The sequence below is a fragment of the Geospiza fortis genome, unplaced genomic scaffold (genome assembly GCF_000277835.1).
Source record: "Geospiza fortis unplaced genomic scaffold, GeoFor_1.0 scaffold394, whole genome shotgun sequence".
NCBI classification, from domain to species: Eukaryota; Metazoa; Chordata; class Aves; order Passeriformes; family Thraupidae; genus Geospiza; species Geospiza fortis.
The window spans coordinates 468,129-482,014 of NW_005054509.1; the positions used below are offsets into that span (position 1 = coordinate 468,129).

The 13,886-nt window shown below is 41.0% G+C and overlaps 1 protein-coding gene across 4 annotated transcripts in view; it reads left to right on the forward strand.

Moving 5' to 3' along the window:
• Window positions 1-13,886, forward strand: part of FAM120A (family with sequence similarity 120A) — a 42,003-nt gene that overhangs the window by 369 nt on the left and 27,748 nt on the right. For 3 of the 4 annotated variants that reach the window (XM_005428856.1, XM_031063504.1, XM_031063506.1), the window contains exons 2-4: window positions 4,616-4,698; window positions 12,306-12,434; window positions 12,901-12,997. In XM_005428856.1, coding sequence (XP_005428913.1) covers window positions 4,616-4,698; window positions 12,306-12,434; window positions 12,901-12,997 — 309 coding nt within the window. Of the gene's footprint in view, window positions 1-4,615; window positions 4,699-12,305; window positions 12,435-12,900; window positions 12,998-13,481; window positions 13,580-13,886 lie in introns of those variants that run through there. The other variant, XM_031063505.1, reaches the window with a different exon arrangement.

Consider the following 13,886-nt stretch of genomic DNA (forward strand, 5'->3'; position numbering starts at 1 on the left):
GTGTGTTTGAGGTCAGACATGCCCAGTTTATAGAAACCTTCGAGCAATGCAAATTGTGGCTGTCTAGAAAGAAGAGCTGAAAGCAAGGGTTCAGCTGAGCTCTGCCTAGCCAGAATGTTCTCTGTGGGTGGGGGAAATCAGGACAGTTGTGGTTCTAGTTTGGGTCCTGTATAGTGTATGAGGTCTAGTTTCAGTGGTACACTTTCCTGACGGGAAGTATGCTTTTGTCCTGAATTCTACCTAAAAATAACACCTATGGAGTGAAGGTGCTTGGTTTGCTGGGGCATTTTTTTCCCCTCAGAAATGAGTATTGGACAAGTATGGCAGCATGTCAGGTACAACAGAAATATGCTGAGCTATAATTGAGTGGAACTCCGCATTTCTGAAAGCACAAGTGACTGACATTGTACCATTCCATTGGTTTTGGCTGTATACTTTCTTAGCACTCCTGCTTCTCATGCCCATGAGCTTCTCATACTCAGTAGCCTAGGTGGGAATGTCTCCAGTTTCACTTTTCTGTTTAAATGGGAGAGTTTTAACACGCTCTATTTCCATAGCAGTGATAGAGAATAACTGTCATACTCTCAGACAGAAGAGTGAATTAAGTACTGGTGAAGTTGACTCCAATGAATAAAATTTATTTATAATAGCATTCTAAATGCTTTTTGGGAACAGCCATGTTCTCAATCTTGTCATGCTGTGCAAACAAATTAAGATAACTGGATTTTAATTTCAATTTCTCACTCACTTTGTTTCAGTATGGTTACAGGATAGAGGAATAAAACTTCTTTGAAATCTCTCAGTGAGAGAGGCTTTGTGTTACTGTTTTAAATGCTAATATTTTAGTGGTCTTTAACATTGTTCCCAGTCTGGGAAGGCACCTTCCATATTAAGAAGGAAAGATCCAATGTATCTTGCAGTAGACAGCCACAAGTATTTGACTAGTTGGACTTGCTTTTCCTTGCTTGTTTTTGCTGTCTGCACAGGTGTAGGGAGGGAAGGCAATAGTAAGGGTGGCTGAGCTGCCATTGCAGGAATTGCATGACAGACGACTGTTGCTTGGCTTTGTTTTGGAGTCTATAAATAAGTTAGGGCATGCCAGTTCAGTGAGTAATAGTTACTGCTGGAAAAGTAGTTTCCCAGTTGCAGATATGCTTTATGGACTTCATGGGAAGTGTGGCTTTAAGTTGCCACACAATTCCAGCTGCATGGTCTGCTGGGGCTTTGCTTGCTTGTATCAAACAGTAGGTGAGATAAGTTCTGATAAAGTATCTGAAGGCTTTGCAGTTTTATGCAGGAAACTCTTGGGTTTTTTTTCTCTCTTGTCTTTCATGACCAAATAGTTTTCAGCATGTTCTTAGAAGAAAGAAATTGGAGGTAATTTCACGTGATTACTCTAGAGAGATTTGGTTGCTTTCCTCCCTCCCTGTCAAATTGGTACAAACGTTAAAAAGCCCCAGGTCAGCTACAAGTTTAGCTCTGAGTATTCCTTTGCATTTCTTATGTGTATGTATTCAGTATGAGTAAGCTGAATAAAGTTCATGGAAATCAGGGTTAGAAGAAAAGATGTTCTCAAGATCTTCCTGTGCATGGAGTTTTTTTATTATTTTTATATGAGTGAATTTTAGGAACCTTAGGTATTTGTATAGGAAGTGATTATATAAGCTGACAACAAACAGATACAGTTTGGCTTGAAGTATGGGCAACATGTTTTAACTTTTGCAACCTTGGTAATACAGTAACTTTTGGGGTTTTTTTAATAGAATACTAGGTTCCTATATGCATATAGGTGCATGAAGCATGGAATGTGTTTAAATTAGGGTGGCTCATTTTCTAATCTAATTTTAATATTTTTGTTGAATATCTGAGGACTTCTCTGGCATCACAAGTTATTCCGTCCTTACTCCTGTGGCCTCTGAATCTTTTTCGATTGTGATAAATAGAATAAAGAAAAGCACAATGGGAAGGAATGAGTGAGAATTTGATGACATGGGAAGGCACGTGAATTCTTTTCTGGGTACAGCAGTATAACTCCCCATGCTAGTACTTTGTGTAGGAATAAAAGAATGTGCTCTGAAATAATTACAGTTAAGTTGCTGGTTTAATGTTTGCAATTCCAGCAGGCCCAAACTATCACTATAGCTGTGATATCCATATTCAGCTTTAGGGCTCTAGATGTATTTCCCTCTATCCAGAAAACTAAAGTTTTCTTTGTGTTCAGAATCTTTCTTGTCATTAACTCCAAGAATTAATTTGAGAAATGCTGGAAAAGGAAAATCATCCTCAAAGTTTCAGTTTCACATTGAACAGTTGGAGATGCCTGAGGAATGACTCTGAACTGTGCAGTTAAAAAATTGTTCTCAATGGCAAGTGATTTGGGATTGGGTTCTGTTCAGGGATAAAGTTTCTATTGAAATATTCCCTCAAAATATTTTTTCTGACTGTATCAACAAGGCAAACTTGTAAAGATTGCTTTCAGATGAGGTTCTGTGTACACTGTGGTTGGTTGGCTTGGTTTACAGGTTGTTTTTTTTCCTTCTTACAGTTCTCATCTGGAAGGGGTTTATAGTTGTAGCATTGTAATATAAAGGGTATTCTTGGAATGGGTGGTTAAAATGTGGCCTGGATACTGCATCCTCCAAGCATGCTCTTAAAAATTTCTGTTCTAATTGCTGCTGGTGTAAACAGGGAGTTGAATTGGGTTGTTTTGTAACTTTTGACTCAAATAGTTCAGAATAATTTTTAAAAAGATAAGCATCCAAGCTTCAGGGCCTCTAGAAGTAAAAAAACAGCAAGTAGAAAAACAAATCCAGTGTGAGATATAGGCTCCAATTCAGTGAACTCTTTAGAAAGGACAGTGACTTCAATTAGTATCTAATTGCTTTAAAAAAAAAACCTAAGGCATACACTAAAATAAGCCATTAAATTGGGAAAAATCAATATATGTTGAGGTTGTTCAGCCAGGTCAAGAAATAGAGGTTGCTTATGTAACGCTGATCTCTTTCCCACTGTGACAGCACTTTGTAACATGTTTAGTTATGGAATCCTGTTATGCTCCTCAGTAAAATTTTAGAACTACATAAGGTGAGTACAGGCATCACTTCTTAATTGGACCACAGAAGACACTGCTGCATTTCAGTGTACATGGTGAGAATTGATCGAACACTGCCTATATGTGTTCTGGGGGATGAATTAACTGCAGTGACAGATGGAGACCAAACAAAATTGGAGTTGTGGTGGAAGGGAGAGAGGCCCTGACTGTTTTAAAAGGTAGCATCTGCGGGAGTGATTGTCAGTTATCACAGAATTGTCCTGCTCTGGCTACAGTACATTTTTGCAGGCCTGTTCTAGAAAGACTGTCTAATCTTACCTTGACTAGATTAGTGAGTGTGGCTGTTACATGCAAACTTGTTGAATCTTTCTGATGTGATATTAAAGTTTAGCTCCTAATGAAAAAAAAAAATCATAACATCTCCTTGCTGGAGATCTCAGTAGTGGTTGAAGTATTGATTGGACACAGAGACTTCCCACTCTGAGAGGACATCTGCTTGTCACCAGGCAGCTTGCCTGGCTTTGCACGTTAAGGAGCATTAAGAGCAAACTAGATGATTTTACAAACAAACTACCAAGAAAGAAAACAATTGTTGTAATATTCAGAGAATATTTTCATATTCTTTATGAACAGTGCATTCACTAATAAACTGCTGCTCCATAAAGCCAGGTGTTGAATAGATCCTGAAGTTTTCTGCCAGAATTGTGTTAACACATTCTGTTTAGCTCTTTGTAAAGTTTGGGTACACAGCCACTGAACTCCATCAGAGGTTGATTAGTTACGTCTTTGATTAATACAAATGCTTTAAATGCTTCCTAGTAATAATTTTTTTTTGAGTGTGATGTGCTTTGGAAAAAAACCAAAAAACCAGCAATGTAGGTGATCTTCCATTAGGTATGAGCAGTGTGGTAAATACAGTCTCTATCTCCGTCCATGGAAGCAACAGAATAATTTCCCAATTCCTTCCCTGTTGACAGCCCAAGGTCCCATCTGACCTGGTCAGATCATCAAAAGAAACTTCAGGAACTGGGGACCTGCTAAGTGTCACTGGAGCTGCTGGTGTTCCTGAGGGTTTGATAAACCTGGCTCCTGCCCTGCTGCTTGACCATGCTTTCACAGTGGAGCAGAGTGCAGGTTGCAGAGGCAGCTCCCATGTGGATCACTAATGGCACGTGCTGGGCTGCAGAAAGGCCTTACCAGCATGTGTCAGGGAGCAACAGAACAGGCTCTTACTCTCTTGCACGTGTGGTGTGAAATCTGTTGAGGATTTCCTAATAGGACACACTGGCTTGAGGTGGACTCCATGTTGTGCCTGGCTCTGTTGCTGGTGTAAGTGAGCTGGTTTCATGGAAGAGTGGTCCTCACACACACCAAGTAGCTGTTGCTGCTGCAGCTGTAGCATGCTAATTGGGTTTTTCTGGAGTAACAAAATGCTATCTGCAAGTTTAATCTGTTAATCCTCTTGGATCAGGAGTTGAGGACTGACTGCAGATTTGTTTGCTGTACGTAGAAACTGTGTAATGTTTTACAGTGCATTTAAATGAGTTCTGCCTTATGTTCCAGGTAATCATATTCTACCTGATGAAGATTTGGCTTCCTTTCATTGGAGTTTACTTGGTCCAGAACATCCACTAGCTTCACTTAAGGTACAAATTTAATATAACTAGGAGAAATTAAGCTAAAATCAATACTATGGTTAACAAGAGCAATGTGATAGCTTAATTGAAAGCAGCTCTGCAAGGCCCTTGTGCTCAGTCACCCTCAAGTGTCCCAGTGCCTGGCTGCAGAGGATACCTGGGGTCATTGGTCTTACAAGGCTAAACTTAGCCTGTGTGATCCCCCTCAGTGCCCTTTGGCTGCACAAGTCAGAGCTCCAGTGTGATTTGGCTTGCAGAATGCAGCTTCTTGTTCTCCTCTTTCTTGAAAAGGAGAGTTTTTTGTTTGGTCGTGTTCTTCAGCTATCAAAAATAATGAGCTGTATATCTTCCTACCATCTTGTTTTATTTTCTGCTGCTCTGAGTTTGTGTGTAATAGTCTGTTTCTGGTATTTAAAGTGTAAATATGCTGGAAAACAGATTGCATGAGAAAGCTAAAGTGGCCTTTGGTAGGTGTGGAGGGGGGGAGTTGAGACAAGTAAATTGCCTGATGCTCTTAGTTTACAGCATGTGTGTTCTGCTGCTTCATCACACTCGCCTCGTGCATCTGCCAAGTAGAGGGCTATAAAAGGGAAACTGGACACATCAGAGAATGGGATCATAGTAACCTTTCTCTCTGCCACAACAGATATATATATATTTGCCTTTCTCCTAAGGTGCATCATGTAGCAAATAATCTGCTTTTTGTAAATTCTGTCAGACTGCTTAGTTATCTCTACAGCAAAAATATACGGGTTTTTCTCCTTCTGTTCTGGAAGTTTATTAAGCCTTGAAAACTTGTTTTGCCAAAGGTAGAATTTAAAACAAGATTCCAGATTTTCAGCAGAATTTTCAAGGCTTGCACATGCATTGCTTAGTGAACAGCTGTGACATTTGATGTTACACTCATCCTCTATTTTGCTGCCGCTCTGGTGTTCAGAAAGGTAAGTGTCAGCACATTCTAGTGACAAAACAAAGCCTGCATGCATGTTTGCTCATTCCTCTTAAAATTTGAGGTGGAAAAATGAGTGAGTGTGCCTGTATTTTCATTTTTTATTAAAGAGGTTAAAATGCAGCGGCTCTTGCCAAGTGTTGGTAAACTTTCTGGTGATTCCTGTGGTCTAGCCTGAGTAGACTTGTTTGTCAGTCAGGTCAGATTATGACTTCAGACACCTGGACCTTCTGGAAAGCCCTCAAAATTTATACTGAATTACTTAAGTGAAAATTAGATATGTCATCTTTGCAGCTAGATGTACCTGTTCAGTGGAAATGCCAACTGGACTTTGTGGCTGGCATCCCTAGGAAGTGAAATGTGTACCCTCAGAGCATCCTGGCCTGCCATAGGCAGTCCTCCCTGCTGGATTTTATCTGTTGGCCAATGGGATCAGATATGAAAGGAGTTCCCGTTTGGCTGTTAAGGGTTCCATGAAAACTGCTGCACTGTAAGCAATGCAAAGCCCCAGATGAGTGCCCTGACTGAGGAAAGACTATCACAACACAGGATTTGTTGAATTTCATGGCAGCTTGCTGGCCATTTGTTCAGTGCACAGCCCCAAACTGAGCACAGCACCTCTGTCTCCTGCCTGGCAGGGCTATCAGGTGGAAGAACATATCTGCAGCAAACTAGTTTTCTTTAGTTGCTGGTAATGGAACAACTGCCTGTTTGTTTCAGCTTTAATTTTACAGTGCTCATGGTTTGAAATGATGACTTGTTTCAGGAGCTCATTAATTGAGTTTAATTTTCTTGACATGCTAGTATATCAGTGATGTCACCACAGCTCTCTGTAGGAATATCTTCAGTGAAGCTGTGCACAAAGCGATATTACTTGTAAATTTTATGAATGCTTAAAAAAACCTAAAAAACATTTCTATTAACCACAAGGCTGATAGCAAGGAGTAGTTTCAGAACATTCCCAAAAAGCACAAGCCTTCATGAAACCTCAGAATGGGGGGGAAGTTGTTGGGTTTCCCCAGGATGTCCTTCTTGGGCTGTGCTTACAAACTTTGTTTTGTTGTGTCTATTTAGAGTCACAGCTGAGTGTTCTTCATGCTCAGGAACCAAGGGCTTTAATCCCACACCTCATTCAGCTCAGGATTTAGAAAGCTTTTTCTCATTGTGTAAAGATTTTAATCTTTTGTCTTTAGAGCAGTAAGGTCTTGAGCATCAAAGCTGACAGATTCTGTTCCAGTGGCCGGATTTGTTGCTTTTCAGGGAGAACTGTGACAGTTAATAAAATACAGTTTATTTCCTGCATTCTCTTTCAATCTTTTATTATGCTGTAGCAAAAGAGGTACTTTTCCTGCAAGAGAAGCTTTACCAGTTCACCAGTGAAAAAGGATAACTTATAAAAGAAACTCCCAGCTTTGCTGGTAGAAATTGCTGGGTCTCCCCTGGAGTCACCTTGGGGAGGGGAAAAAATAAACTGAAGGAACCCCTACCTCTGTTTTTATTGGAGGGGTGTTCATCCAGGAACAGTTGAGTAGAAATGGGAAGATGGGAGGAAAATTAAAAGCCTGACTGAAGAATCCGTACCATAACATCTGGAAGGAAATGAACCCAAGAGTCAGGACAAGGTCTCTGTGTGCTGGATGAAAAGCCTTTCAGCAGACACCAACAATTACTGTCAGCTTAACAGAACTGGGAAGATTCCATGACCAAATATAAAAGAAGAGATAGGAATTGCTGTTGCTGCAACAGGGAGAAGGAATCAAAAGCTGGCTCTGTGACCTGGTCTGAGTCAGGATCTCATCTGCCCAAATGTCCCTGTGGAAAAATCTCGTAAGAGTGCAGACCTGCACTTGAGTCCTGTCACCTACCTGAGGTCAGAGTTCACTAAAATGACGACCCAAATCAGGGGTTTGAAACAAGAAGAGTTGATAGATTTTCTGAGGAATGATGTGATTGTTAGACCTTGTTTGTAAACCAGCATTATCTTACCCTGCTTTTTATTTGTGTGCTTTGAGATTTATCTTTAAGACAAAGACAATTTGGTTCTTATTCTGGAAAAACTGGTTACAGTATGGAGTTTCAAGATCAATGTGTAATACTGTCAAAATGAATTTGGGAGGGCAGTTTCTTACCTCTGGAATGAATTGGTGCCTATTTGGAAGCACAGACCACGGAAGAAGTGTTGACTCTTCATTCACAAGGTAACCTTAGAAACAAAGCTTAATGCAGTCTCCCTTTATAAATAAGAAGAGTATGCAGGGAAACTCCATTTCCTTCATTGTTCCATTTCAGTGGAGAGGCAAAGATGCTTCTAGAAAGCAATCCAGATTATGCAGGTTAGGCTTCTTCTCTGAATCTCTCTAGGAAGTTCCTGACTTCTGAGGGTGTTTGCCAGAGGGAGACCAATATTTGAAGTAGGTGCTTAGGTAATTTGCTGCTGCTCAGATGACAAAGGTGACACTATTAGGATATACTTGGAGTAAGTGCCTTGTTGTTCGTGGGGCTTTTGATGCGAAGGGTCATCATAATGCAGGTCAGAAAGGATCTCAGGAAGTCATCTAGTACAGTCTCCTGTAAAAAGTGTCGTGAGCTTGAGGTCAGAGCAGATTGCTCAGGGCACTGCCTAGACTAGTCTTGAAAATCTGCAAGGTTGGAGACTGCACAGCCTGTCTGGGCCACCTGCCCTGTGATTTCATGGCCCCAACAGTGAAGATGCTTTGCCTTGTGTGCTGAGCCCTTCTTGTTTCAGGGTATCTGGTGTCTTCTGCTCTTGAACAGCATACTGCTGTGAAGACATTGGCTCTCTGTGCTCAGTTACCTTTCTGTGGGTAGTGGAAGGCTGCATTTACAAAGCCTTGTTTTTGCCACGCTGGATAAGCCCCATTCCCTCAGCCCTTTCCAGAGTAATTGCTCCTCCCTGACAATCTGGGTGGCTGCAACCAGCTCAACTGTTCTGACACAGGGCTGGAGCCCCAGACAGAGTGCAGTGCTCTGGAGTGCATGTGCTCTGCACTGAGGAGTGGGATCCCTGGCTCTGCTGGCTGTGCTCCTGCTGCACAACCCAGGGTGCCCCCAGCTCCTCTTCAGTCTGCTGCATCTTCCAGCTGTGGGTCCCTTTTGGCACACCTGCAGCCTGTGGAGTAGCCAGAGGTTATTTCTGCCTCTGCAGAAAGGTGCAAGGCTTCACTTCTATAGCTATAGAATTTCTCTAGGTTCCTGTTGGCTCATCCCTATGGCTTGTCAGGGAGTTCTGGATGGTAGCCCAGCCCTCAGGTTCGAAGTGTGCTGGGCTGTCCACCGGTCTCATGAAATCTGTCTGTATCACATCTTTGGCTTGTGGTTCTGCTCTCTCCTTTGCTTTCTGCCATAATTCATGTTCCTCTTCATATCTTCAGCCTTTTCGCTCACCAGCGGAAGAAACATGTTCCCTGTGTGTTGCCTCACAGCAACCAAATGTTCAAGGTCTCTTTTTTAATGTTTTGAAATGAAACTGAACCAATTATCTGTTTCCAGCAGGCACTGTAGTAAATGGGGTGTTGATTAGTCTCTGCAGGCTTTGCTTCCTGAAGACGGTGGGCAGCTGAGGTGTTCCCAGGGCTGGGGAGCTTTTCCCAAGTGTAGCTTAGGTGCTTCTACACTATCCTGATCATCCCATGGAGTTGTGCTTATGTGAGTCTGTTCTCTTCCAAGAAAGCATTTTTGCAAGTTTATTTTGTCAAACACAAGACATTTTTATCTTGCTGCTTCTATGTTTGTAATGCTACTCATTTTGACAAATACCCCTATAGAATTAATTGCCTTTCCCCACTTAGTCTTTTCAGAGTGCACAAATAAGTGACTTCAGCTTTTTGTCAGTGCTCTGTCACAAACTGAAGGAGTCCTTTTACAACTAGCAAAGAAACTGGGCTCCTCTCAGTTGTAAGCTCTCCAACCTGATTGCCTGCAAGTATGAGACCCACCCCCATGTTTGCCTTCCGAAATTGATTTTCTGTGTTGGTGCTTGTCTGAAACATTTCTCTAGAGGATAAGGGAAAAAAGTAACTTCTAATAAGAAATTGGTAAAACATGGTGCTGCTTTTGCTCTAAAATGCTTTGTGTGACACTGAAAGTAAGTTTGAACCACCAACACATGCTCTGTAACTTCTGCTGCAAGTCTGAATTTTTCCTAGCCCTAACATGCAGTAAGACTTAGCTTGTATTTTAATGCACATAGGATTAGAAACATTCGTTATGTTTCAGTAGAAGATCTACAATTTTGGATTTCTGAAAAGTTCTGAAATTAATAGAATGATATTTTATTTTTTAATATGAGGAAATTTTCATTTCAGAATTTTGTGTAGCGTTGGTCATGATATTCTTAGTTTTGAGGATGTTCTCACATCTGCACTGGATGTCTTTGCAATAGAAGAAAGTCCAAATATGTGAGATGTCTCTAGGTCTGTAAAACATACTTCCAAAAGGTCTCACTTCAGGATTTAAGAGTATGCTCTAGTGAGATCTTGAGGCTGTTTACAGGCAGCTCAATGGGAGCAGTATGCCAAGTGAGCCCTTGATAGGCCTCACTTGGGCTTCAAACTTCCAGGGCCTTTAGCTGGCTGTTAGTGCCAAAGTGATGTGATGTCTTCTTGTGATGCCAGCTTTATATGGTTTATTCAATATTGCCATCATGGAGAACACATAAATTAATGGGAGATTGCTTACTTCTGTCATCCACTGTATTTCCAAGCAGAGATTGCAGGAACACTCAGGGAGCAGTGCAGGCTTTCTGCAAGGGCTCTGTAGAGAGCAGCACATCCAGCATGACACAACCATGGAATGATTCAGCTGTTTCAGAGATGGGTAATTGTTACACATGGGAGGAAAATGGGAGGTGTTCAGCAGCTGACTTGGATTACCAGGGAGAAGAAAATCTATTCCTCCTTCTGGCAAAATGTGGGCAAAAGTTCATCACCAATATTTGTGACTCTAAACGTACATGTGAGTGTGATCTATGTTTAGTATTGTTGTCTATATTCACTAGTGTAAACTTAGATTTTAGTATCTGAGATAGAAATAATTACCGTGCCACTGACTACACTAAAAACTGTTCTTAACTGTCCACTTTTCACAAGGGCATGGACTGATAGAACATGGGGGAATGGTTTTAACCTGAAGGGGAGGGCAGGTTTAGGTTTGTTATGAGAAAGAAAATCTTCCCTGTGAGGGTGGGCAGGCCCTGGCACTGGGTGCCCAGAGCAGCTGTGGCTGCCCCTGGATCTCTGGAAATGTCCAAGGCCAGGTTGGATGGGGCTTGGAGCAGCCTGGGACAGTGGAAGGTGTCTGAGCCCATGGCAGGGGTGGAACTGGATGGACTAGGGTCCCTTAACCATTCTGTTTCTTGGTTTAATTTAGGCTTCTAAAATATAGAACTAATTTCTGGGAGAGAATGGCTAGATATAGAATGCATATCTTGACATTTGTAGAGAGTAGACATTAGGAGAAGGAAATTAATGAAAATGGGTATCTGGCAAGAATTCCATGGTCTAAATATGAAGAGAGCAGTGTAAGAAATCATATCATAAGTAGATCAGATAAGGGCAGGGAAGAATATAATCACATATGTTAGACCCCATATAAAATGAAAAGGAGTTGTGGTATGGGTTTTAAATTTGCAAAGATAAAACTAGCAAAGTATTAGTTAGAATTTTGCATAAATGTTTCTGACAAGTCTGAATTGCACTATTTTCTAGTAAAGTGTGATCTCTCTGTGTAGAATGCAGTAAAGACTCATAAAGATTTTATAAATTTTTTTTGTATCTTAAAAATAGAACTGTTAAATGGTAATAGTCACCTCTCGGGTTCTGAATCACTGGATTTTTCAAATAGATTGAAAGATGTTAAAAGCAAAAATCTAGCTGCTTCTATAGGCCCAAGAAGAGTGCTTCAGAATTGTGCAGAGCTTCCAGCCAGAATTTTTAGAAATTGTTCAGGCTTCCTCTAGAATGTAGGACACATGTTTGGAGACCTTGTTCCTGTCTGTGTGAGCCTGTGCAGCACTTGGGGTGGGAGCAGAAGCTGCTGATAGTTGAGGAGTTCTTCAGATCCAGCTGGCAGCACTGCTCCCTGCCTGGAATTCTACAGAGGTCCAGGATGGTTCCTTGGCCTGAAGCTTCTGTTCCCCACGGAGGATTACTCAGGGCACATCGGAGCAGCCATTCCCATAATCATAAGCCAAGTCATAATTTATTTTCAGGAGTAACCAATTGAATGCTGAGGTGGAAGTCCAGGTTTGCAGTGGGTCTTTTTCATCAATTCTGCTATCACTTTACACTCTGAAAATAAACTGTGTCAAAATATTTCCTGGCATATATATGTGAATGTATGGTGAAGATTATAGTGTATGATGAATTAGATGAAGCATTTTGTACTGGAGGAAATGTGCAACTAGAAAGCAGTAAACAAATCAGCATTGTTGACATTTGTTGTTGGAGCTGATACTTAACCAGCAGGCTTACATAGAGGTGAGTTGTAATTGTGTGAGTCCCTGTTTAAGGTTAAATTTTAAAAACAAAGTGGAAGGCCCAGAAGTAGCTAGTACATGTGGGCACAGGGAATTTGTTGCGGGTGCTGTCAGTAGAGGGGGTTCAGCTGTGTGCCCCATTCCCTGCTCACATACCATGTTTGCTCACAGGTACGTGCTCACCAATTAGTTTTACCGCCGTGTGACGTAGTGATCAAAGCCGTGGCCGACTACGTCCGCAACATTCAGGACACCACTGATTTGGATGCCATAGCAAAAGATGTTTTTCAGCATTCGCAGGTAGAGTATAAAGCCAAATGTTGTCTTGTTTTCTTTTTTTTAATGAATTTTGCTGTACATTTGTGTTGAAGAATTGCACTTGATAAAATAGTGATTTGATCAGTTGATAATAGGAATCTCTTGATATTTACAGTGGCTCAGCTGTCCTAATTTCATGTTCCGTGCTTTCTGAGGGTGAAAATACTGCATTTACCCTCTGCTTTAAATTCTTGATAACCTGAGGGGTTTTTAGCCTAGCTGTGTGCACTGCCTTTGAGAATCAGTTGTACATGAAGACTGAATGTTTATACTTTACCCTTACATGGGTTGATATAACATTCCTTGTACTGGAGCAGTGCTGCAGCCCTGGAGGGTCCATAGGCATTAATTCTGAGATATGGTACATTATCTACTGTACAGCCTGTGCTGACCTGCAGGTGACAAACCTGAATGTGCTTGTGACATATTTATTTATTTTTTTTTTTAGTCTAGAACAGATGACAAAGTTACTCGGTTTAAGAGAGCAGTTGCTTATTACTCGGCAACTAATAAACCTATGCCATTTCATCCACCACATTACCTAGGTAAGTAATGACAGCAACCATGCCTTTTGTTTTAACTAAAACCTGGGGTAACCCTAAATCAGAAATAGTATTGGTGGCAGCATCTTACAAAAATGTTTATATCTTCTGGCAATTCCCATTGACCTGCTAAGATGACGTTTCAGAAGAAGGTTTTCATAGAATATGTTGTGTTCTTGTTCCAGAAGAGAACAACCTGGATTACTTCTTGGCTATTGCAGCATCCATTCTGGCATTGGGACTCTTGAGAGAATGGTGCTGTGAACAGCTGAAGTCTGGTGTCCACTCCCATTCATGAGTTGCCATTTCTAGTTATTAAAATATATTTACTATTTCTCGCTGGCCTTGCTGACATGTTTTAGAAATTCCTTTATAGTTTTTGATTTTTTTGGTGTAATAACAAACCCGCTCAAATTGCAGCCACACATTGTTGCAGTGTTTCAGATTATTCTCAAGGTTTAAAAATTAAAATGTGTGATCACAGGATTTCCTACTCATGCCCCAGTCTTAACACTAAAATGTCATTTTAGCTGAAGTTTTCTAAAGATCTTCAGTTACCATACTAGTGCAGTGACACAGATTTTTCCTGCTCCTCTGGAAGGTGTTGGGGTGTCTTGATTTACTTCCAAAGACCTGTATCAAAGGGTTAAGAGGCTACTCTAGGTCAGATATTCAGATGACAGAATGCCAGCATTCTGTATCTGTCTGATGTTGGCAGTGTCTCCATTATGACATGTCTTGGGGTTTATTTTCTTGTAAGCTACCTTTGATTCCCAGACAAAATAGGAATGTGCAGCAATGAGAGATACAAAGATCTGAAAGAAGGTGAGACACATAAAATACACTTCACAAGCTACAAAGTATTTCTGTTGAAAGATAAAAATGAATAAAA